The 25,629-nt window shown below is 36.4% G+C and overlaps 1 protein-coding gene and 1 long non-coding RNA gene across 3 annotated transcripts in view; one reads left to right on the top strand and one right to left on the bottom strand.

Annotated features, from left to right (window-relative positions):
- Window positions 1-25,629, top strand: part of EDIL3 (EGF like repeats and discoidin domains 3) — a 267,842-nt gene that overhangs the window by 139,456 nt on the left and 102,757 nt on the right. For both annotated transcript variants that reach the window (XM_068666882.1, XM_068666881.1), the window contains one exon: window positions 23,633-23,746. In XM_068666882.1, the coding sequence (XP_068522983.1) occupies window positions 23,633-23,746 (114 nt within the window). The remainder of the gene's footprint in view (window positions 1-23,632; window positions 23,747-25,629) is intronic.
- On the bottom strand, window positions 6,626-25,035 carry LOC137848040 (uncharacterized). The gene is made up of 3 exons (XR_011091146.1): window positions 24,997-25,035; window positions 7,768-7,822; window positions 6,626-6,984 (listed from the first exon to the last, which is right to left on the bottom strand). It is a non-coding gene; the product is annotated as an uncharacterized lncRNA (long non-coding RNA).

Raw genomic sequence — 25,629 nt, 5'->3', positions numbered from 1 at the left:
GAAAAGGTAAATTAAAATAACGTCACTGCAAGACAGGTATCTTCATATAAACTATTCAGATTTCCAGAAATTGTGTTATACTCTCTTGTGCAATTTTTTATTTATTTATTTTTTTTGACTTCTTTCATGTGTAATATTCTGTTGCTAAATCAATTAAGGTAGGTGATTGATTTTGCAATCACGATATGTTCCCAAGGCTGGCATTTTGTCATTCTTATCAACAAACATCCTGTCAATATTTCTGAGATCCCTCAACCTTTTACCCATGTAAATAATTAATATGTAAATTATAAAAGAGATCATTAACAACTTCACTGATTGCATATCCTAGATTTATTTCAAAACTGGTACTAATTGGCACTGGTAGTCTGAAAAGATTCTAACTGCAGTGGCAAAAATGTGAAAATAGATCTGCTAGTAGAAGTTTCCCATTTCAGGGCTCATAAAATCACCTTTGTCTGGATAGGAAAGACTACCGTAGGTAGAAACCTGGAGAGACTTTTGTGGTGATGTCCGTGAAGATGCTTATGCATGGCAATCTGGCTTTCAAATCTGTTGTTGACAGTATCTAGTGACAAGGAAAGAGGAGTTTGGAAAAACTAGCTTAAGGCAATTCTACCTATGGTCTTTGTATACTGATGAAGCTCTTTCAGAGAATAACTTAGAACACTAAACTTCCTGAAAATTTCATAAACTTACACTCAGCAATAGGAGGGTGTATTCTGTTGGTGTGATCAAATCATTTTTATCTCCAGGATCATTTTACCTGGGTTTATGTGGCAAGGCTATGGTAGTGGGGTGGCTGCAGGGATGGCCTCTGTGAGCAGAGCCCAGCAGCTGCTGCATGTCAGAAAGGAGCCAGCTCCAGCTGCACCACGAGGGACGTGATGCTGGACAGAGCTGGGCCATGAGTGATGCTGGCTGGGCCTCTGGGAGAGCAGAAGAAAGGGGAAAAAAACTGCTGTGGAGCAGCATCTGGGAGAGAGAGAGGAGCAAGAAGCAGCCCTGCATCCCCCAGGTGAGTGCAGCAGGAGGGCAGGAGGTGCTGCAGGCAGGCAGCAGCAGTTCCCCTGCGGGCTGTGCAGGGAGAGGCCCCTGGTGGAGCAGGCTGTCCCCCTGCAGCCCATGGGTCCCACATGGAGCAGATCTCCATGCTGCAGCCCCCCCCATGGGTGGAGGAGCCCCCGGTGGAGCAGGTGGATGTGGCCTGGAGGAGGCTGCGGCCCATGGAGAGCCCCCGCAGGAGCAGGCCCCGGGCCGGAGCTGCAGCCCGTGGAGAGGAGCCCCTGCAGGAGCAGGGGGTCTGGGGGGAGCTGCCGCCCACCCGTGGGGGACCCGTGCTGGAGCAGTTTGCTGCTGGGGGATGGATGGACCCTGTGGGACGGAGCCATGTCGGAACAGTTCCTGAAGAGCTGCTGCCTGTGGGCCGCCCCCGCAGGCTCAGTTCAGGAAAGAATTCCACATTCCTTCCCAAAGACAGAAAAGGGTGGATGAAGTTTGCTTTTAGTTCTTACTGATCTAGTCTGTTAGCAATATGCAATACATTACATTAATCTCCCTTATGCTGAGTCTGCTTTACCTGCGATGGTAACTCAGCCCTTGAGCCCTCTTGCATCATATTTCTCTTCCAGTTCTTTTTAGAAAGGGGAGTGAGAGAGTGGTGTGGTGGAGTTTAGCTAACCATCAGTACAAAAATGCCACATTGTATAAACACAGTTTAACTTTTGATTAATCCTGAAGTGGTCAGGCAGTTGGACTTGTTGATCTCTGTAGGTCCCTTGCAAACGAATTATTCTATTCTATTCTATTCTATTCTATTCTATTCTATTCTATTCTATTCTATTCTATTCTATTCTATTCTATTCTATTCTATTCATTTTTTTTTTTCTACATGGCCTTCTCCTTCATTAGAAAGAAGCATGTAATCATTTGATGAATTATAATTCCTCTTTTTAAACCATGGATTTCAAGAAAGTCAATCTTGATTGATCTTTCCACTTTTTTATTGAAAAAGGCCTGAAGAAGTACTACTATTCATGAACCAGCATCCATTGTTAAATCATTGTCAATTTCACTAATCATTCTTCAGCATGACAGATGAAAATGCTGGACAAATAGCTCCTGTTCAGATAATTAATGCCTTCATCTACATATTAGAGGAATTATATTTTCACCCACTAAAGCAGGCTAAAAGTACAGTTCTGCAGAACAAGTCAAAATCCATGGAAATACCCTGGAGGCATGGGATGGCTGGATTTTCCACAAAAGAAAATGAAAATCCATACACTGGGACATATAGATAACATGCATTATTGTGATTATCAGATAAAGACTGCCCGCTGAAAGAAATATGAAACTCAGGGATTATCAACAATATATGTCAAAGTGTGGATTTCTGGCTGGCACTCAACTAACTGAAATGACAGAAGGATTCAAGAAGAAAAAAATGAAATTGGAAACAAGAAAGAATTCAGATTTAAGGTTTTGTTTTTTAAGTGATTTTATATTCTGAGCATCATTAACACTGCCAGACATAACTAAATGCCTTGCACTCCAAGAGGATTAAGGTTTATTAAACACATACATTTGATAATGTAAGCAATGTCTTCCTAGTGTTTTTCCAGCATTCTCTGCTTTCTACCTCCACAGCATGGAAGGTCTGTGGCATTTCGAGCTGCCATATTAATGTATTGAAAAACTGCATGAATGGGAAGCCACATGGCGGAGCATCAGCTCACATTTTAATAGTATGTTGAGTTATCATCTGAACTACAAGTAGGGTAGTGGTAGTAGCATATACATGCAGGACTGGAACTGGAACAGCCAATCTCCATGAATTTCTGACCTAGTTGAGATGATGCATAAACTAAAGCTTCAGCAGCAAATTCAAATCCAGGAACTATTACATCTACTAGGAACTAATACATGTGAGGAAGACGTGTCATGGATTTTGTTACAATGAGCAAGCACTCCAGCTAAACCATTTCCAGCTGCAATTTAGTGGTAGAGCAGTCCAGAAACCATTCTCCACAGGAGGTTTGTGTGTAGTTATCCTGCTTTGGAGGCTAAAACCAAGTGCGTCTCACACAGACGCAGTTTATTCTACGCCTGCAGGCTCCTGAGCCATGTGGACAAATTTAATGTACTAGGGCAGATGCAGATACACCGAGCCAGATGTTCACCCCATGATTCTGGTGATAAACACTCACTATGACTTCTCCTGCAATGTATGTTTAGGCTTAGGGAGTTCTAAATGTAAACCAGGTGTTTCTTTTTAATTTCTGTTGGTGTATTGGGTCTGGCTGGGATGTTACCTTTCCCTGCAGTAGCCTGTACAGTGCTCTGCTCCGCACTTGTAGCTAGAACAGCAGTGGTATCACACCAGTGTTGTGTCTGCTGCTGAGCAGTGCTGGCACAGCATTGGGCCTCTCTCTAACCCTCCTAGGGGGTGGGCAAAAAAGTGAGAAAAGAAACATCACTAGGGCAGCTGACCTAAACCAACCAAAGGGATATTCCATACCATGTGATGTCACACTCAGCAATAAAAGGTGGAAACAGGAAGAAGAGGGGAGGGGTGGGCTCTCATTGTGAAAACATCGGTCTTCTTTCTGAACACCTGCTACGTGTGTTGAGGCCTTGCTTCAAGGATGTGGTCAAGCATCGCTCATTTGTGGGAAGTAGAGAGTAATTTCTTTCCTCTGCACTTCTACATAGCCTTTATTTGTTTTGGTTTGGTTTGGTTATACCCTTTTTTTCCCCTTTCCCCCTCCCTTTCCCCTTTCCTTTTTTTTTTTCCTATTTAGTTAAATTGTTTAGTTAATAATAATCTTTCCTTAATTGTTATTATTATTTTTTTTTTTCCCTTTAATTAAATTGTCCTTATCTCAACCCGTGAGCTGTTCTTTACTTTACTTCTTCCCCTTCTCATCTAAGGACGGGGGGTGAGAGAGCAGTTGTAGTGTTTAGCTGCCTAGCATGGTAAAACCACCACAGTTGGTTGTTTTAGTTGTTGTTGTAATTAGCTATTTGTATAGTTTTAACAATTATATTAATATTAAATTATATAAAGTAGTAATAATCAGCTATAAAGTATAGTAATAGTAAGTTACTTGTAGATGTCCTAGGGAACAGATTCATGTAAGCATTATTTACCTGAATTCTGAAAACTATTCCTGTGTCTAATTAATTGCTCAGATAATAAATGAAAAAGGGCAGACAGACTGTTACCCATTTGCTTAAGTAAAAGAAAACAAGTAGTTTGAAAGATGTCTATTAGAGATCACTAGTGAAGAAGAAAAAAAGCCAATAGTCAATATATTTATTACAGTCAGAAGAAAAGTCAATCAAACATTATTCCTAAAATGGAAACCATAATGGGGCAAAATGTGGAACATAATAAAGGCATAACCACCAAGTGGAGGAGTAGTAATGAAGCAGACATTTGTCACAGTTGTAGAAGTCCGGGAAAACTTCTGTCTGAAACTGCCTGGAAAAGCAAATGCTATTAATTGAAGTTCAAATTGATGAGGTTGTCAACTGAGACCAGAGGAAGATTTGATGATGCGTCTTCTTACAATAAATGTGTGGTGAGACTGAACAAGAGTGACAATAATTTGGGGGCTGTTGGAACTTGGGGCTTTGTTTTGCTTTAAATCCAAATAAATGTATTTGTTTGGATAGTCTACTTAGTTACCTAATACTTGGAAGGAAATATGCCAACACTTCACAGAAAGTCTCAGGACACGCCCACCATGAAAAGAGGGCATAATTTGTTCCTGTAAGGATTTTAGTTTGTTCTGTAATAGCTAGAGATTGGCTTAAAATCTCAGCTAGGAAGTATAATATCCCTTCCAATTTTGTTTAATTCCTGTTATCTTTGGTTATACAGCACTGCTTATTCTTCTTATTTGTACAAACTTGTAATATCTTTTCTTATTCTTGTTAAATATCTGACCTCAACAATTGCCTGATGCATTGAGTTCATCGTCTAATTACACAGTATATTGAAAAAAAAATCCCTTTTCAATTTCAAATTTGATGTCTTGCAGCATCTTAAACTGTCTCTTTCTTTGTGCATTATATGACTAGAAGAAAAGAAGCTTCTTAGTGCTTTCTGTATGCCACTTAGTATTTTGCATACATTTGTCATGTTTCCATCTCACTCTTTCCTGTACAAACAATTTAAATTGTTTCCTTTTCTTTTTCACATGAGAGCTTTTCCAAGACTTTAAATGGTTTCTCAGTGACTTTCTCAAATCTTTGTTGTGTGGTATATTTTACTGGGACAGTGACCCGTACTGAAGACAAAGCTGCACCACTTATTTGGTAGAAGATCCTTACACTGCTTTCTATATTCTTTATGCAGCATTTTGTTGGATGTTTCTTTTCATTTTTTCCAGAGCTGGATATTGAGCTGAGGCTTTTATTAAGTGTCCTACTTTGATGTCTAAGATCCTTTTATAAGATGTCGTGGTGGGAGGAAAGAAGATCTTCCCGATTGCTTTTGGATTTTATAGGATATTGAACAGAGGGGTGGGTTGCTTATGACCTCTAGACTGACTGAACTGTGCAATACAATACAAATGATTGGTATTTAGAAAAAATAAAAAGTGTGCTTTATATTATAAGTCACTTCAACTGTCAATAGCCATTATAGGCATCTTTTGTAGGAGGGCAAATATCTCTTCCCTTGATTACTGTCTTTCTTAAGGATCAGTAGTATTAGTTTACCATGGAAATAAATTAATGCTCCAAAAATATATACATTGCTGTTTGATTGCTGAAGGAATTTAATTTGTTCATGTTCTGCTTTAAAAAGATACCGTATGAAAAATATTTTGCACATTCCTCTTTATATTTGAATTAATAATGAATAGTGAATTAAAAATGAACTTTTTAAATTCAATAATAGAATTGTAATGTCAACTTTACACATTCCCTCTTAACATAAAAAGTATAATATGCTTTTTCAGAATGAGAATAACTGTTTATATTTCTGAATGCACTACAGAAAATATTAGCAATGAGTTTTGCTAACACTGCATGGAAACACATTTAACACATTTCCTTTTAGATGTTTCCTTTTAGACTGCTCTTTTGAAAGCAATGTGTAAGTGGTCTTATGTGGTTTGGAAATGAGAATGTGGAGGAGTGTATTATGTTTATATAAGCTGTTATAGTCCTTTTGCAACAGAGAAGCATTACATCAAAATGGAGAGTAGTTTGAAGAATTCTAGGAAGCTCTTCAGTAGCAGAAAGCAAACTGGACACTGTGATTAATCTGGCCTCTTCTACTCCTACTTTTGTTTGTTTGGTTTTTTTTGTTTGTTTGTTTTTTTCTAAAGCTACCATACCAGTGTTTGGAATTTAGTATTTCTTAAATGTCTCATGCTTAAACAGATTTCATATAAAGGCATGATTGTGCACTCATCATTTGAAATAGAATTTACTTCAACAGAAATTTGTTTTGAATAAGAGCAAAAGTGAATCTGGTATCTCTAGATATGTTATGCTGAGTCCTTATGATTTACTACTGCATTAATCCATGCAATAAATACTGTATAAATATTTTCAGTTTTCTTCAAGTTTATGCATTCAAACAAAAAAACAAACAAACAAAAAGCTGTTATCTAGGACCTCAGTGTCATTTTATTATTTTGTGTTGTTCTTTCTGGGTTCCCTTTCACACGTACAAAAAAAAAAAAAACACGTTCATTTCTGTTGTTACACAAAGTGCTACAGAAGTTGTCTCCACTGGAGAAGGTCATGTTGTAGTAGATAAACTATTCCTTCCTTCCATTTTCAGAACGTAAGTGGAGAAAATCTGCATTTTTAATGATTCACTTCTCGTATTTCCAGCATTCGGTAGGCTGGTAGGCAGTTTTCGAGAAGTGTGACCACTGTCCAAGTTCATTTTGTTCAGTCTTTGTCTTCTTTGTGGGAATGCTCAAAATGTTATCTTAGCAAGTATTTGGCATAGTAAGACTGTGCGAAGGAAAACATATTTAGATTGAAAAATAGTGATTAGAAAAGCTAAACACAACTTGTTTGTTAGTGTGGTCTTATAAATAGCCTTACCACTACTAATTAATTTCAGTGATTGCAAGTTCTTACCTTCATGTTTGTCAGTTTGTCAAGTAGTATACTTTGTGAATAAGCCTGCTTACCATCTGTTGGTACGACCCCATCTTTCTAACTGTGAGAGAATGGTTATTATTGAGAGCAATATCCATGGCTTTCTGCACAGTCATAAGCCCTTTTCTGAAGGCTTTGAACATGTGTTCTTTGATGCAGCCTTGAAATGCTAAGTGACTTATAACACTGGGCTGTTCCCAAACTGTCATTTTCACAATTTTTCTCCAAGAAACTACATCAAGATTAAGCTCTTAAAACAGGATGTTAACTGTATTATTACATCTATAGAGAATTATTATTGTAAAATATATCTGCAACTATGATCTGTTAGATGATGCAGATGAAAGACAAGTTACAGAAGGTCAGAGGAAAAACACAAGAAACCTGCAGCTGAGCATATTGTTTGTCCTCTGTTCCTTCTCTCCACTTTTTATGCCCATTTAGGTAGGCAGAGGAAATTATAAGACAATTTCAGTGACTGTGACATTTTAGGATCAACACAGCTATGCTTAGAGCTTTAAAGGGGGGATTGAAGATTCGTTACAGAGGTATCAGGACATTTATGTGAGGAAGATAATGGAGATAAATGAAATCTTGAAATGAAATCTCATGATTTAATGAGACAAAACTTACCATTTAGAATTTTGTTACACAGTGGCACAGTCCAATCCATCTGTGTAGGAAGAAGCTGTTAAAAAAAAAAAAAAAGATAAGTTTTATCATTTAAATGTTTCTCTTGGTTTGTTATTATTTTTTTTTATTGTTCTCCTGCTGTAAGAACTACTGTTCTGAACCATCTGTGAGTGTGGGTGTATCAAGGATGCAGAATGAAAATATTGTATATGTGTTATGAACTCTTGCTGGCATATGTCTGTGCAGTTCCTTATCTAGAATGTTAGTATTTCCATTGTTCATTGAACTAGTTGAAAATTATATGACTGACTTTAATGTTTGGCACTTGAACAATTCCCATGGCTCTTCAAAAGATTTTGCTAGAAATTAAAAATAAGACAAAAAAAAAAAAAAGGACCTAGACCCCTCAGGTCATAGTCCTCCACAGACCCAATGAACAGTTTGAAGAAGGCAAAGAGCACTATCTACTTTTTTGAAGTTTTAAGTAGTACTTACTCATGTGAATACACTTTTGAGGTCAGTGAGTTTATTTGTAAGTGATATACAGAGGGAAAGAAGGATATAGTCAAGCCCATTACCTGTGTGTTCAAAACTTGAAAAAAACAAAAACCAAAAAAAAAAAAAAAAAGAGAAAAAAAAAACACAGTACTTGGACTTAAAGTGCAATATAATGAGATAATATTCTAATAATATATACCATTTTGCATTACAAATGTATTCCCTTTGTATTCATCAGATATCTGAAGCAAAACTAATGGTGCCATCACATTAGCATATGAATACCCAGGATATTCTTCTGTCTTGCATTTATTCTGATGTGTTAAGTAACATACTATTTTTTTCTGTAGGGCATCTAGATGAGTGTTCTAATTGAGGAGTACTTTTTTTTAAAAAGATCTCTTGATCATCTCCAATTGGTATGCTTTGCTTCATGTGACAGAGCAGTCTCAGAGCACAAGAACTGGTTCCCTTTGACATGAATACAATCTAAATGAAAATAGTCTGGTATTTTAAAGTCTTCATGTTGCACACTAGGAAATGACACAAAACACTTCATTGAGTAAATAGACATTCAGTCCGCCCAACCAGCCTAGATCTTGTGCAGAAAAAGTATTCTTGAGATATAGGTAATGCAGATACTGTGCCTTCCACTCTAATCATCATACTCTATGAATACAAGTCTGTAAGGCCACTCTAATTTCAAAAACAGACATAACCTGGTAGTGCCTGGTTTTTGTTTGTTTGTTTTTCAGGTGCACTGAAAGCAATGAATAGATCATGTTTCTCACCCTTCTTTATGACTTCTTAATGTCTGATGACATGAGAGGCACATGAGCTTCTGTAGTCTCATGATCTGAAATCTGGTCTGATTTTTTTTTTTTTAATCCTTTTGTGTGACTGTTTGATACCAGCAAAGGTGATGGTGCTCATCATCCCGGAGAATATATCCCCATCAGATTCAGTAGCCTACCTTCAGTATGAATCATTTCACCAGGCTCGTTCAGAAGTGTACAAACCAACCACAAGAAGGGACTTTTGGTGGGATCAGACCACTGAGTTGGCCCTCATGTAGCCACACATCAGCCAGGTCCTAGAGAAGTGGGGACACAGGAATGTGTTTAAGAGGTGGAATTGCTGGCTCTCCATTTTCATCAGATTAGATAAGTGTTGTAACTGATGCACTCCTTTTTGGTCACTGCTGTTAATAAAATAGATACTCCTCAGGCTTAACAGAGGAGTTTATTATTTCTCGCAGCAATACTTTTCCGGCCAAATGCTCAGATCTTCTGTGACTCTTGAGTGTCAATAGTTACTTATATCTCAGAAGGACTTTTGCTGCTATCTGTTCTTTGGTATGAATGAGCAAAAATGATAGCATTCAGCAATTGCCTTCTTACTAGAAAGGATTGGAAGTGAATTATGTTGCATGGTCCAGATGTATATGCTCTGCACCATAAAAGAGAACTTAAATTGATGTTTTCCTGCAAATAATAGATAAGTTTTGTAATCAGATTTGTCAGATTTCATTTTATCCTCAACACAAGTCAATAACGCATCTGGTTCTGAAAATGTGTTCTATTTGATTCTTTCTTGTATTTAATGCTATATGCTGTATATGCATACAATTATTACTCTTATACAGTTTTTGGTGTTTAATTAAAATAATTAAAAAGTACCAGTAGTTTTCATTGTTAGAGGAGAATTCATCTGCTCGTTTCTCATCCATTCTATTTTCTATGTCAATAATACTTAATATGAAAGCAGCATCAAAATAACACTGCAGGAGAAGACATACATCAAAATGAGGAAGAAAGTTAAAGGTGAAAACAGTATTTGTATCTGACTTCATTATTTCAGTGCTCTAACAGAGAAAAAGCCTCCTTCCATTTCTCAGCAAAAATAGAGATGTTTTACAGGGATCGTAACACCCATGGCCCTAAGTTCTGTGCAGATGATATCTATAAATTGGAAGGCAACTCCCTGGCTGCTGAACATAGACTTGGAAAATGCATTAACTTATTTGGATAGGTCTTATTTGATGTGAGCATCAAACAAAGGTGACGTTGCCTGGCCCAGCTGCCATAAATACAAGTTCCAGTTCTGAGAGGTGTTTTTAGTTGCAGGACATACAGCTCTGTGAATCATGAAGAACAACGAGGGTGTATGTGCCCTGAGATAATAGAGCTGTCAGTCAGGTGGAGACAGAAGTCACTGGAAAAATACTTCCCTTCGTATACTAGACAGTCATTGATGATGTGAGGAAACTGCTCCATGCACATATTGCATCTTTTATGGTGAAGGAGATTGGTTTTTCTTTTTTTCACCTTGGCAGAGGAAGAAAGGAAATTTCTGTAGTCTAAAGATAAAATGATGGGTAAGTTGTTAATAGTGCTGTGAATTTGACACAGATAATACAGTCTACATAGATATAATGTATACTTTATATATACATATAACAGAATCATAGGTTGGAAGGGACCTCTGGAGATCATCTGTTCAACCTCCCTGCTCAGGCAAGGACAACCAGAGTGCTTTGCTCCAGGAGCAGGTTTTTATATCTCCCCAGATCTCTCTCCAGCATGTCCATGTCTTTTTCGTACTGGGGAGCCCAGAACTGGACACAGCACTGCAGGTATGTCTTACCAGTGCAGAGGAGAGGGAAGGATCACCCTCCTTGATCTGCTGACAGCAGTCCTCCAAATTCAGCCCAGGCAGCCGCTGGCCTCCTCTGCCATGAAGGTGAGCTTCTGGCTTGTGGTTAGCTTTTGTCCACCAGCACCCCAAAGCCCATCTTTGCACACACAGCTGCTTTCTGCCTGGTTGGCTCCTGGCACGTAGTGGTGGTGCATGGGACTGTTTGTCCCCAAGGCCCAGACCTGCCAGTTCGTTTGTGGAACCTCACAGGATTCCTGGCAGCCCAATTCCCCAGTCTGTTCAGGCCCTCTTCATGGCAGTACATGCACTGTGTGGAGCAGTCACTGCTCCCCGTGCTCTGTCACCAATTTGTTAAGGGTACACTGGGACACAACACTTGTGTCACTAACTGAATGTTGTTGGACCCAGGAGCAAGCCCCCAGGTACACCACCAGTGACTTGCCTCCAGGTAGACTTTGTGCCACTGATCACAACCCTCAGGGCCTGGCCATTCAGCAGGTTTTTAGTCCACCTCACTGTCCCCTTACCTAAAGTGTACACTGTCAGCTTCTATATGAGGATGCTATGGGACAAAGCATTAAAAGCCTTAATAAAGTTGAGGTAAACAACATCTACCTTGTGTCCACCACACCAGTGTCATCATTGTATAAGGCTATATGTGGTTGGTCAAGCATGATATCCTCCTCATAAATCTATGATGTCTGCTTTCCATGGCCTTCTTGTCCTTCATCTACCTGGAAATGCTTTTCAGGATGACTTTTTCAACTAATTTCCAAGTGGGAAGTTCTGGGGCTGAACTGAAGAGAAGTTGACTTTTCTGTAGTTGCACATTTCCTTCCTCTTGCTTTTTCTTCTGTAAGGAAGTTTATACTCATTATAGGGTTAAAGATTTCCATATAGTTATAGTAAACATATTGATATGTTACAGTTGTTAGTGTCCAAGGCAATTGGTTAATCCTGTAATAAATCATCCATTCATTTATTAACCTTCCATATAAATGATTTATAAGTGTGCTCTTGATCTATTAAATATCCATGTATAATAAATGTAATAAAATGTAGTACTCCACAGTCACTAGAGGGGAAAAAAGATTAGAGAACTATGCCAAAAGATCTTTCTCCTATTTACAGCGTTAGATTGTTTCTGTGATTAACAATAAGAATAATAACTAGTAAAACATACATAGACTTATGAGTAGCTAGGAGTATGAATTTGTAAGGTTAATACCTTACAAGTGGATGTAAGGTTAATACCTTACAAAGGGTAGAAATATCCTTTGTGCAGCACCTTTATGTGCAGTTATACAACATAAGTGCACTGATGTCCCATAGACAACTTTTTATTAGTGCAGAAATGAGATGTTTATAGATTGGCCCTACAGCAATACACTTCACTCCATGTATATCTAATATAGACATGTGAACAAATATAACTATCTGTTTTAGTCATTTTCAAACATCCATCATTATATCCTCCAGGACTTGTTAGTCTAATAACATTTTTCAAAACACATGCCATAATTGTACTCATGTGAAAAAAAGATGTATCCCTAAATTCATTCTATTCTGAAATGCATAAACAACTGCATTTTGAAAAAACACAATTGTCTTGGGATATGTGAAAGGAAGTATGCTCGTTTACTGATCTGGGTTCAAACTTGCTTTGAAAATAATTGGACTTCTTGCCATGAGACCACCTACACTTATTTGTACAAATAATCCAGTTAGAGGTTATAGTCTAATGCTGGATAATTTTTTACCCATGAAGCTGACAACCTAGGAACATTGCTTGTAATAAAGACTGATTCACAACTTGATGCACTTTTCAGTATGATTTTTTTCTTCAACTACAGCTAAAATGATTTGTCAAATGCTTGTTATAAATAGCCAATTATTTTAATAAGGTTCATTGGAAATGAAAGGAATTGTTGCCCTAAAGACATGCTTCTTCACTGTAAAATTAAATGATAAATTACTTAATGGCATGAAGGTTTCCATGCCAGTATATATTAAAAATAATTAAATATGAAAAGTCTTTTTTACTTTATATAAAAAACTTTTAAAGCACCAACTCTTAAAACTAATATGAAAGGTCCAGGGAATGTCATTCCAAAATCCTATTAGATTTAAATTACCTCAACTGGAAAACCATTAAGTGTGCATTTAAACAGGTAAACAGAAGATCAGGAAGTGCTGGCATAATACTGTAGTGGAAGTGTGACTGCATAGAGAAAATTTTTAATAACTTTTTAGTAGCTCCAACTGAAAGGTAAAAATTTTGCAAGACAGCAGTAGGAACATACTTCATTCATATTTTGTTGCATGATCAGAGCAGTTGTCATGTTTTTTTGTTTGTTTGTTTGTTTTTGTTGTTTGTTTTGGGGGAATGGTTTTTTGATGTTTTTATTTTTAACCTGTTTTACGGGGAATAGAGAAACATGAATAGAGAAGTATCTTGGGCATACAAATGAAATTAAATCCACAGATATTGGCAGAAATGCAACAAGATGTACTGTGGCAAAGATCCCTGTAGAGCCCTACCATATTTAGGAGCTGATAAAATTGTTTGAAGTCAATTGGTACTTTTATACTCACTTTAGAAGCTCCTACTTGACTTCTATGAACTTAATTCTGTGATCTTAGCATCCTTTTACATAAGGAGTTCTAAGAAAAAAAAAAAAAAAAAAAAAAAAACAAACAAACAAGCAAAAAAAAACTTTTGAGTATAAAAATGAGGAAGTTAATATGTGCTCTTTTCCTGGAACACCTGTGTGCTTCATAAAATGTACCTAAACACATAAAATATTGTATCTGTTTATATTGGTGTGATGCATCATAAATGTTGCAGTATTCATAGAGATATCTGATGTATATTCTTATAAGTTGAGTAACAGTATTTTTCTATGCAAAATGACAAAAATAATAGTATCCTGCAAAATATTCATTATGTCTTTTTCTTGATAGTCTTCTTGTTCTTCTACAGTTCATCTTTAGCATTATGACAACTGTGGTTATAGTTACTTTTGTATAGAAATTCACTCATAAATGATTTTGAACTTTAAATTGAATTTGGAAAATTTTATTCAGATGAGGGTAACAGAGGGAAAGTACCATTACAGAACACGAAGAAAGCTGGAAAAAGCTATATATATATAAAATATATCTGTCTTAAAGTATGATTTTACAAATAGATGCTACCATTCATTCACTGATGCTGTAACAACATTACCATGAACAGAGGTGTAAATAATAGGTAGAATAGGTGCTAAATGAACTACAGGGGAAATAAATTATTCATGGTTAAAAACAGTATTTTCTTAAAGTTCTTACACTGCATTTTTTTAAATGTCATATAAAAAAGGAAAAAAGGAAAGAAAGAAAGAAAGAAAGAAAGAAAGAAAGAAAGAAAGAAAGAAAGAAAGAAAGAAAGAAAGAAAGAAAGAAAGAGAGAAAGAAAGAAAGAAAGAAAGAAAGAGAAAGAAAAAAAGAAAAAATATCCTTTCATTTTCACTCTGTGTTTTCCTTACAAATCAAAAAAAAGTCAGAGTTATAGCTAAATATTCCAATTTTCTTGAAACAGGTTGACCTAAAATTGTTTCAGAGATCTCTAACGGGGGAAATAACACTTGATTTTTTCCTAAGTAAGGAAAAGAATCAGTGTTTACAGGTGGTGTAATGTCTTTTTTATCAAAGATAGCATGTTATAAAGACACACTGAAAAAATGTGGAAATTCATCTAAAGCCTAACAGAATGTAAAATTGCTTTGAAAGGAAAGCATGAAAAGCAAGGCCGTTATATTAGGAGAATGCTTAAGAGGCAGTTTCTGACAGAACCGTAGATGTTAGCAATGAAACTCTTCCCAAAATTGTTTTTGTTATATGATGAGACCTTAATATACATTGCTGGTTACAAGTTCATCTCAAAGTTCCTTATATAGTCAAGCCAAAAGTTCTGACATATCTAGACTTTATTTTTATTTCTTTGGCCTCCCTATATGGGGTATATCCTTTGAGTTAAGAACAAAACTTAGGTCTAAGCTTCTTACATGCCTTATTCTCTTTAGTAGAATGATATGATACTATATACTGTTATTATACTGGATAGTTCAGGAAAAATCCTAATTAGGAGATCTGTGATTGATTGTTCTGGAGGACATTTGCCATAATATGTCATATCAAATACTTGCAGGAGAAGGAAAACTGTAGAATCATGACAGTAGGGATAACATAATGTTTTGCCTTTAAGGATGGGGAGCAAGAGGCTAGTATTTTTTTTGTTCTCAAGCATAATGGTGTTTTCTGCTCTTTTTGAAGATCAGATAATAAGGGTATCTGAACAGTGAATCACTTCAGTATGACATTACAGTTGAAGTTTCCTGCAGGTTATTTGGCACAGGGTTTTCAGAGCCCTCTGTGGTCAGGAAACTATCTTTCAGAAAGCAACCAAACCACTAAATTTTAACAGATGTCTGTTCTGTGATGAACATGGATTGAATACATCTAGTTCAGATTTAATACTGTGTATGAAATTCAGAAATTTCATGGGAAGGTACTCTATTTTTTTAAACGTGTAACTCAGGGTTGTACTTGTAATTTACTAGTGTTTGGTTTTATATTATTCTCATTAAATCAAGCTATTGTTATAGTTGAATATATAGTTCATTTTTTGTTTACAGCCAAACACTTCCTCAGAAACAGGTTAGAAACCTTACTGCTACAATTGACAATAAAACTGTTATTGTGGTATGTATTTCTTACTCTTCAGTATCTTTTGACCAAAAGTTGGAGGTGATCCAACCAAAGTTTTTGTTGATGCTCACTGAATCTTTAAGTACATCTTTTTTTTTCTTTTTTCTTTTTTTTAAAGTTTCTAGCTTTATAGAAAAAAAAAAAATATTGTACCTCTACAATTTAAGATTGGTTTAATAAACCACAGGAGCATGAGAAAAAACATTTAAGTGACATTTTTTGAGTGTAAATATTTTACCAAAAGTTAAAAAATAACCAAACATATTTTTACCAAAAATAAAAAAAATAGTTTACTACTTTTAAGTTAGACATGTTCTTTCTTTTGCATGATTTAACTAAGCAGCTCTCTGTTAAGGTGGTCATAGTGAATTATTTTTTGAATCAGATTCTTTGCTGAACAAAACTGGTAGTATTTTATTCATTTCTATGCAGCTTCACCATGTAATACATCAAAAAAGTTGGCAATTGTACATAATATGACTTTCACAGTATTTGTTATGAAAGTAGTAATGAATAATGAAAAGTCTGGGTGTTTGAATCCTAAAATCCTAATGTTTAAACATCAGGCTACTACAAAGTTCTGCGAGCGAGATCATCCACTTTTTTTTTTTTTTTTTTTTTTTTTTTTGGTTTTATAGCACTTACACATGTAATTAAGTCTTTCAAGACCAATATGCAAGAAACAAACCAAAAAATATATATGGAGAATGGTTTTAAAAAATCTGTCAAGAACCATCAAGTAACTATAAGAAAAGCTCAGACTAAGGTCCAGGTAAAAGATAATTATTCCATTTTGTGTTTCTCTACAAGTTTCCAAATGTAAATATATTTACATATACATTCCCAAATGTATTTATGTCTGGGAACTTGCAGAGAACAGTGTTATTTAGAAAAACTTCTATCTTGGAATAGAACTCAACCAGTGAAGTTTGTAATTTTTCTCTGTTATTAAGGAAAAAAAAAAAAAAAAAGGTTAGTTGGTTGGTTGGTTGGTTCTTTTAAGCTTCTCATATTGTAGCGTGATCTTTATCATTTTATAGTTGTGGTTCTTCACAGAAGCCAGGTTATAACAGAGGTTATATAGTTGATCTTCTGTTTTCTATATATTGAATTGACTTCACAATGGAAAAAAAAAATTGCAGTTTTACTGAGGCACAACTGGGGTATGCCTAATGAATGCCCCCTAACAAGGGCCAAGTTGGCTTCCAGTGTGGAAGCTTGAATCATGACACTGTAGCTAAGATGGGCCTTTTTTTTTTTTAAATGAAACTAGAAGACTGTTTAAAATACAAGTTTGATCCAAGATGAGCTGACGTGTGATAGGGAAGCCAGAATAAGTATGAAATCAAAGAGTAAAGAAAGAATTTCTGTTGGCAGGAGGGAACTTCAGGAAGTCTGTACTGGAAGAGGTAGTCCTGGATCAAAAATAAGGGCTCAGGTGGCAGGAACTAGGATTTTGGGCTAGGAGATGGGAACATCAACTGGTGTGCATTTACAGCCAAGAAGCAAGCTGTGTTGGCAAAAACAACTGATCAAGCTTATTGGTCCCTTCACCACAAAAAGTCAGGTTGATTTCACGTAACTTGCCAAAGAACTCAAATTACTAGAAGTAATAGCTAAACATTTGATTATGACAGTTACATGACTAAAATGCACATTTTCTTTGACTTTTTTTTAGGAAAGCACATGTGGTTGTGTTTAGCAGTTAAAGTCCAAAATAAGGAATATATATTTTTAGCTATGTTGGCTAGTACAATTTCTCTTTTTACTCATGTTTTATTAAATAGAGTTTGCTTATCCAGCAAATATAATCCAGCAAACAAGGATGAAAACCCAGAACTCTGCTGCATAGTGATTCTCCAAATCAGTATGTAACAGAGTCAACTAGTCTCCTATTTGCCCAATTTCTGACCACATAGTTCTGTTCAGGTTGGATGGTGACTGTGCCTCAAATAGAAGCATGCATGATAGCTTTGTAGTTATGGTTTGACTCTAGGAAATGTAAATGTAATCATCTGCAGGATACAGAGAAACATGAATGTAGCCTTTACTTCCTAATCAACAGTCTTCAAGCTATTATTCAAGCAACAATCTGTTTTCAAAAAATGGTCGGTGTTTCTATGTTCCTGCATCCTCCCCAAGGAACTGAATTCTGTGGTAGCAGCCAAGTATCTGTGTTACTACAATGCATAACATTATCTGAACTAAACTTTAATGTATGGCCTGACTTTAAACCTAATCTCAATGAGTAAACTCATGAGTAAACTACAGTGATTTCACCTTGTGTGTGCTTAACTTGCACATAAAGCACACTCTGCTAGTGGAGGTAAATCAATTGCATTGTCAGTCAAGAATTTGTATCTGACAACATATAGACAGTTTCTTTAAAAGTCTGGAACAAAAAAAGTTTCTGGAGCAACTACTCCAGAAACTCAGGCCTTTAAAATTGCTATTTCAATCTCCTTAGGAAAATATGTCAAAGTTTAAGAGGAAATATTTGTATTTCAGGAAAAGAAGAAACACTTAAGCCAGTATAAAGTTTAGTATCATAATTGGCACATCTAGCAATTTGAACAAAATCCAACTACAGTTCTCAGAAACCACTTTTAATTAAGTATGCTACATCTGCACATTCAGTCAAATGAAATAATGAATGGTAAATTAAATAATTCTGTAGAACTTCAGCTCTTTTCTGGTTCAGTTTTCATGGTTCAGTTTACTATCTTGCCAGCTAAAGGTCTGTTCTTTTATCAAACGCAATAGTAGAATGAGCTTGTCTTTCCTCATTTGTCAAATATGACATATTTGTTTGAACTGATGGGACTGAAGGTTCTCATATTACTGAAATAAAATCACTGTTGGATCCAAGTAACAACTATAATAATAGAAGACTTCATCTTTCTACACTGATCATAGCTAATTGCTCCATAGGGATAGAATATGAAGATTGCTTTAAAAATATCTGATATCTAAGGTTCAATCTGTTTTCTACATCATTCACAGGCAAAATGAAATATGCTAGAAAGTTGTGCATTTTTCTATACATATTGCAGTATGAATGACAAACTAGAAAGAAAATAAATATCTTGAGAAGATATTATCTTTACATAGAAAAGCTTTTAAGAGGATAAATTACTACCTTTATTTCAGCAAGTAGAAGATAGTTCATATGTTCACTTAATGTTTTTCAGTTCACAGTGACCTTGGTATTTTTCTTCCATGAATATGTTAGCCTGTATTAAGATGATGAATAACCTGCTGAAAATGGAAGGTTAATGGGCTTTGCTTAAAAAGGCAAATAGGGAGCTGAAGTATCTTGTTAAATTTTATAAATACATATAAAGAATTTAATTTAGAACTGAGCAGGTCTGTTCTTTGGTCATTTCCCTTGGCAGGTTTTATTTCTAGCACACTGCTCTGTTCCTTCTCTACTTCCTCTTTAATAGACAGAAATTCAGCTAAGAACCCCATGAATTTTTATTAGTGCAGTATGCGATATTTTTATAGGCAACAACTAGTAAGACACGGGTGATTAAAAAGAAGCTCAGAGATCAGTAACCATCATTAATTTTAGTATAAAAGTCTGAAATTTTGCTAGTTCAAAGAAATGAAACTAGCCTCCACATTTAGCTGAAGGTCTGCCCCTGCATTTATGATCATAGCAACAGGAAGATTACCACAGAATCACCAAATTGCCGAGGGGGGAAGGGCCATCAGGAGCTCATCTGGTCCCACCCAGAGCAGGGTGCCTAGGCCCATGTTCAGGTGGCTTTTGGAGATCCCCAAGAAGGAAACTCCATAGCCTCTGGGCAGCCTGTGCTAGTGCTCAGCCACACGCACAGCATAGAATTGTTCCTGGTGCTCAGGGGAACCTCTTGTGCTCCAGCTTGTGCCCACTGCCTCTTGTCCTGGCACTGGGCAACACTGACAAGAGCCTGGCTCCATTTTTGCACCCTCTCTTCAAGTACATTGATGAATTCCATTCCCTTTCACCTTCCCCAATCCCATAAGCTTCTCTAGGCTAAATAGTCCCAGTTCTCTCAGCCCTTCCACGCAGGAGACAGTTCCAGTCCCTTCATCACCTTCATGGCTCTTCAACAGACTTTCTCCAGTGCACTGCCTCCAAAATGTCTCTGTGCCTCTTGTACTGGGCGGCCCAATGTTGGACATAGTACTCCAGGTGCTGCTGTATGGCAGCTAAGTGCCACACAGTTCTCATTCACTCTCCCCGGGTGGAATGGGGGAGGAAATCAGAAAGGTAAAAGTGTGAGAACTCATAGGCTGAGATGAAGACATTTTTCTAGGTAAACTAAAAGCTGCACATGCAAGCAAAGCAAAACAAGGAATTCATTCACTGCTTCCCATCAGCAGGCAGGTGTTCAGGTACTTCCAGGAAAGCAGGGCTCATCACATCACACCTAAGAGTTTCTAGGGAAGGCAAATGTCATCACTCTGAATGTACACACATATCCCTCTTTCTTTTCCACTGCTTTTACTGAGCATGTCGCTACATGGTAAGGGACATCCCTTTTGCTGCTGTATTGACTGTGTCCCCTCCGAGCTCCTTTGCAACCCCAGACTCCTCGCTGGTGTGGCAGCACAAGCAGCTGTGGAAAGGCCTTTGCTCTTCATGAGCACTGCTCTGTGACAACTAAAAGCATTGGTGTGTTATCAGCACTGTTTTCATCAAAAATACAAATTACAGCTTCATACAAGCCTCTACAAAGAAAATTAATGCTATCCCAGCTAAAAACCGTGACATCCTTCTAACCCAGTATCATCTCTGAGAGCAAGGGCAGAAGAGGCAACAGCAAGAGCACATGAATTTGATGAGTTTCTGTGATCTTTCCTCTTCATACACACTCAGCATTCACAGGTCATTCGATCAGACAGGTTGAAAGGTACATCCCTGCTTTTTTAACATTTACAGACTACTTTCCATGGCTGCTAGAACATGACTGAGCTAGATTTTTTTTTTATTTTTTTTTTTAGCTTGTCTGATCAATGGGTGGTATTTGCTGGTTGTCATGTGCTTTAGGTGATTGAATGGGAGACAGCTGAGTCTTCTCTGAATACTGCCATTACATTGTGCCTAGCAAGAAAAAAAGAATATAAATTGTTTTTACAGGACAGCATGATACAGATGAAATGAGCTATTCTGCTGTAGTAATGGGGTGAACGAAAGCAAAGAAGGGGATGTGGATGATGAATGGCAGGAAACAGTAGTAGCTAAGATGGGGGCCTGCCATGAGCTAAACACTTTGCATTACTGAATTTTAAAAGTGTGCCATTACTATCTTCTGACTAAAAACTTAGACAAACAGCTTTTATTTAAAACTCTTTCATTAAAGTTGCATTCAGTTTGAGGTAGAATATGGAAGTTAATGTTAAACCTCAGCTTTAACACTTCCATGAAAATCCATATAAGAACTAAGACACCTCCCTGCTGGAAAGTTTCCAAGAAGATATGACTGTCTCTTATATATGAGAAATTGGTGAGAAATAATAACCATTTGCATCAATACTTTGGATCTGTCTTTGATTTTTTCTCCATATTCTAAAATCATGCTTCCACATCAGAAGTAAGGCAAAGATTTGCTTGGGAAATTTCCATTATACATATATATGTGTGTGTGTGTTTGTGTGTGTGTGTATAAATTTATATTTAAAAATATAGGAAAAATATTCATCTTGCATACCTTCGCAGCAAAATATGAATAGACCATCACTTCATGAAAAGAAATAGCTCACAAAATGTTTTAAATATATTGCTTGAAAAAGGTGTCTTCTCACCATAGTTTGGGCAGAGTCATATATATCTAATGTGTCATTATTCAAATTATGGTTTAGTGTAAAATAAGCAAGTAGTTGTAAGGCAACCGTATCAATTATTTGTTTAAAATGCATTGTTCCTGCGTTCAGATACCTGTACTGCTCTTGTGCTTTGGGTCATATGTAATCTATTTCATTTCTTGGTAGAGTAATGTACATTAAGGAAATCACTAGAATCTGTACAAATTTACATATGTGCAGAACATCAATTAATTACACTGCTGTACATAATAAATATTATAATCTTTTAAAATCGTACAGGATTTCTTTATCTGCTCACAGATAAAGAAATGCTTGCAGTAGCTTTTCTCCCTGAATTTCTTATATCTGCAACCACAAAGGCAGAAAGTTTAATTTTGCCATAAAATCACCCTTAAAAAAAAGGATATGTCCATGGAGCATTCTAGTAAAAACAGATTTTGATTTTACCAACTTGCATCTCACTAAAATAGCACATATACCACTCTGGGTATGGGGAACAAATGTTCAAAGAGTTCAAAGGTTGGGAGGGGGCAGGAGGAAGGGGGCAGAATGACTAAGTGAAGAAGCTCAAAACTTATACATTTCTATCTTTGTGTATTGTGCACTAAAAAAAATAATATTGGTACATACAGTAGCCCAGCCTAATTCCTTCTACAAGAGTACTTGAAAGAGTCACTTGTTTCATTTGTAGCAAATCTTCCAACCTGACAGATACTCAGCTTTTTAAAGTTGCAGAAAAGACTGGAGATATAGACTTACCCATAGGCATCACAAAATTCATATCTGTGGAAGACTTGTGTATTAAACCACTATGGGTTTTTTTTGTACTTAGATTTCTAGTAAACATATGATGTCAAATGAAACTACAAAAGCTACGTATTCAACTACCAGAAATCAAGCAACTTTGTTGACAAAGCTGCATTCTGCCTCCTCTGCATAAGTCTTATCACATTGGACTTAGGAAGTGGTATAGGATCCTCTTTAGTTTGTATTATGCCAGTCCAAACCAGTTTTACATTTTGGAGACAGAAACAGATTCAACAGGACAGTATTAGTTCAATTCATAGGCCATTTGGCCCATCAGCTAATGCTTCTAATTTATCTCTGTTAAGTATCTTCTTATTTTAATATATTTCTGTGCTATACACCTGTTCACTTTATCATCAGCTGCATCCAAAATGAACATGTACTTAAGCAAAAGTGAAGTGGAATTACATCACAAACTAAAGATTGCTTTCTTGTTTGCTGTTTACATTGTCTAATGCAACCAATGAATTATATGCATTGATACAGTTCTTTGAGACAATACTGTATAAAATCCATATGTTTTCAGTCTATATAGAGATAAACATACAGAGAATTCTATGAGATACCATTATCTTTCATGTGTCTATTTGTGATGACTGAAAAAATAATATTGCACTTTAAAAAAGAACCCGATATTATATTTGAAACTTACTACATTGAAAAACACAGAGGACTATTCTTGCAGTATTTGATAAGTACTAAAAAAAAGGAAATTCAAATGAAATTCATCACGTTTCTATCTTGAATTTCATAAAATTTTCAAGCTTCTAGATCAAGCCATTAGTTTCAATTTGCTCACTAAGGCATGCACAGAAGGGAAATTTTTTGACAATTAAACAACCTTGTCAATTAGATGTTTAATGAATTAAGATGAACTGAGAGACATTCTCAAATGGCATCTGTTGATAAGGAAGGAGATGCATTTCTTGAAGTTACAAGTGTCACTAATGAGTACTCTGTTAGGACTAATTGAATTTGAGTATTTAAGGCCAAGCTGTGACTTGTAGCTCTGATGTCCTCTAGAAGCTATAATGCAAATCACTGAGCAAAAAATTCAATTCTGCTGTGTGATGAGACAGAGTAAAACTTCTGTAGGTATATGAAACTAGCAAAATTTATGAGAGACTGCTTTGATTTTTTTCCTAAAACTTTCCATGTTTAATCATATACGTTTTTCTGAGCATGTTTTCTGGGCAAAAGAATAAATGTATGTCTTACAATGTTGGTGTATAAATACCTTGTGATTTACTGCTTTAAAATATGTGTTTATTGCTTTTATTTTATTTTATTTTATTTTATTTTTGGCTAATCCTGATGTTATCTTGTATGCTTCCTGCAGATGTAAATGAATGTGAAGCTGAACCCTGCAAGAATGGTGGAATCTGTACAGATCTTGTTGCCAACTATTCCTGTGAATGTCCAGGTGAATTTATGGGGAGAAACTGTCAACAGAGTAAGTATTGCCATAGGTTTACATCTCTTTTTCAAAAAAAAATGTTATTATTTTATTTGACAGAAACAACTACAGAATACTGTAGAAATATTTAACTAGTCTACAAATACCTAGTGTTTAAAAGAATCATGTGATTCTTTTCTGAATGGGGGAAATTTAAAGATCAAATCAGCCAGGCATTGAAGTAAAGTATCGGATATGATGGAAACATTTGCATGGTAAAATTATTAAGTAAGAGTGAAATGAAAACGTGTCTGTAGTGTAAAGAAGAAAAATATAAAAACTGATTCACACTAAGGGTTTAATCTATCCAAGTATCATATCTTCAACAGTAGTTATTAGCAAATACCAACAACTGTAAGAGCAGGGCATAGAAATACAATACTTCTGATGTGTCTGCATCATCTGACTGTTTTCAGCTCAGAGCAATTCCTGAGCCTAAGCCTGGGCCTGCTCAATTGATTTGGTACCTGGAAGAATGGCCCTCAGAGGCTTGTTCTCCAAGCATTTATTTAACCTCTTTTGAATTCACCTAAAAACCCATAATACCCTCTGGCAAGGTGTACCACAGATTGTCTACCCATTCTGTGGAAGGAAAACGACTGCTTTTGTTGTTTTTTTTTGACTCTGGCTCTTGTTTTAATTGAGGATCATGCATAAAACAACTGTCAGGCAAGCAAGGTAGAGACCTGAAGGGAAGATAAAAGTAGCCAGGTGGGAGATGGACCACTGGTTTACAGAGAATGCACTAGTGGAGTTAATCTAGGAGCTGTCCTGGGAAGAGCTGCCTGTGCTTTTATGAATAACGTTGATTATGAGCTCACTATAAAGATCCAATTCTGAAAGTCTGGGTAATTCTAAAAACCAAAATAAGATCAGACAGATTTTATAAAGATTATAAAGAGTTAAGGTACAAGTAATATCTTACTTAAATCAGTATTTATAGAGTACTTTTATGTTTTATAAATATGTTTTATAAAAACGTAGATATTTAAATACTCCAGTGTCGTGGTTTAACCCGGCCGGCAACTAAACACCACTCAGCCGTTCGCTCCCCCTCCCCCTCCCTCTCTGGGACGGGGGAGAGAAATGGAAAGTGAAGCCCGTGAGTTGAGATAAAGACAGTTTAATAAGACAGGAAAATAATAATAACAATAATAATAAAATAATAATAATAATAATACAATGGTGATAACAGTACTACTAATAATAGTATGTACAAACAAGTGATGCACAATGCAATTGCTCACCACCCGCTGACCGATGCCCAGCCTCACCCTGAGCAGTCCGGCCCCCTCCCCCCGGCCAGCCACCCCTATATATTGTTTAGCATGACGTCAGATGGTATGGAATACCCCTTTGGCTAGTTTGGATCACCTGTCCTGGGTCTGTCCCCTCCCAGCTCTTGCTGCACCCCCAGCCTGCCCGTTGGCAGGACAGAGCAAAAGGCTGAGATGTCCTTGGCGTGGTATAAGCACTGCTCTGCAACAATTAAAACATCAGCATGTTCTCTGCACTCTTCTCATCCTAAGCCAAAACACAGCATTCCACCAGCTACTAGGAAGAAAATTAATTCTGTTCTAACTGAAACCAGGACATCCAGTTATACCATTTTTATTCATCTATATTCATATATATTCAGTATATTCATATGTACATTATTCAGCTCAGTGTATGAAGAGCTATAAATAGATAACAATTAACAATGGGAATAATGTTTGTATTGACTGGAGATCTCTGAACTACCCTTGTTCAGGAAACTAACCATATTCTTCTACTTCTTTGGCATAGTTCACAAACTTTTAGTACTCATGCTTTTGAGCTAGCTTCAGCACAGGTAGCATTAAAATGGTAACTCTCCTTTTTTATGCCAGCAATATTAT

This window comes from Anas acuta, chromosome Z (assembly GCF_963932015.1).
Source record: "Anas acuta chromosome Z, bAnaAcu1.1, whole genome shotgun sequence".
Taxonomy (NCBI): Eukaryota; Metazoa; Chordata; class Aves; order Anseriformes; family Anatidae; genus Anas; species Anas acuta.
This window is presented reverse-complemented; position numbering and strand designations above follow the sequence as displayed.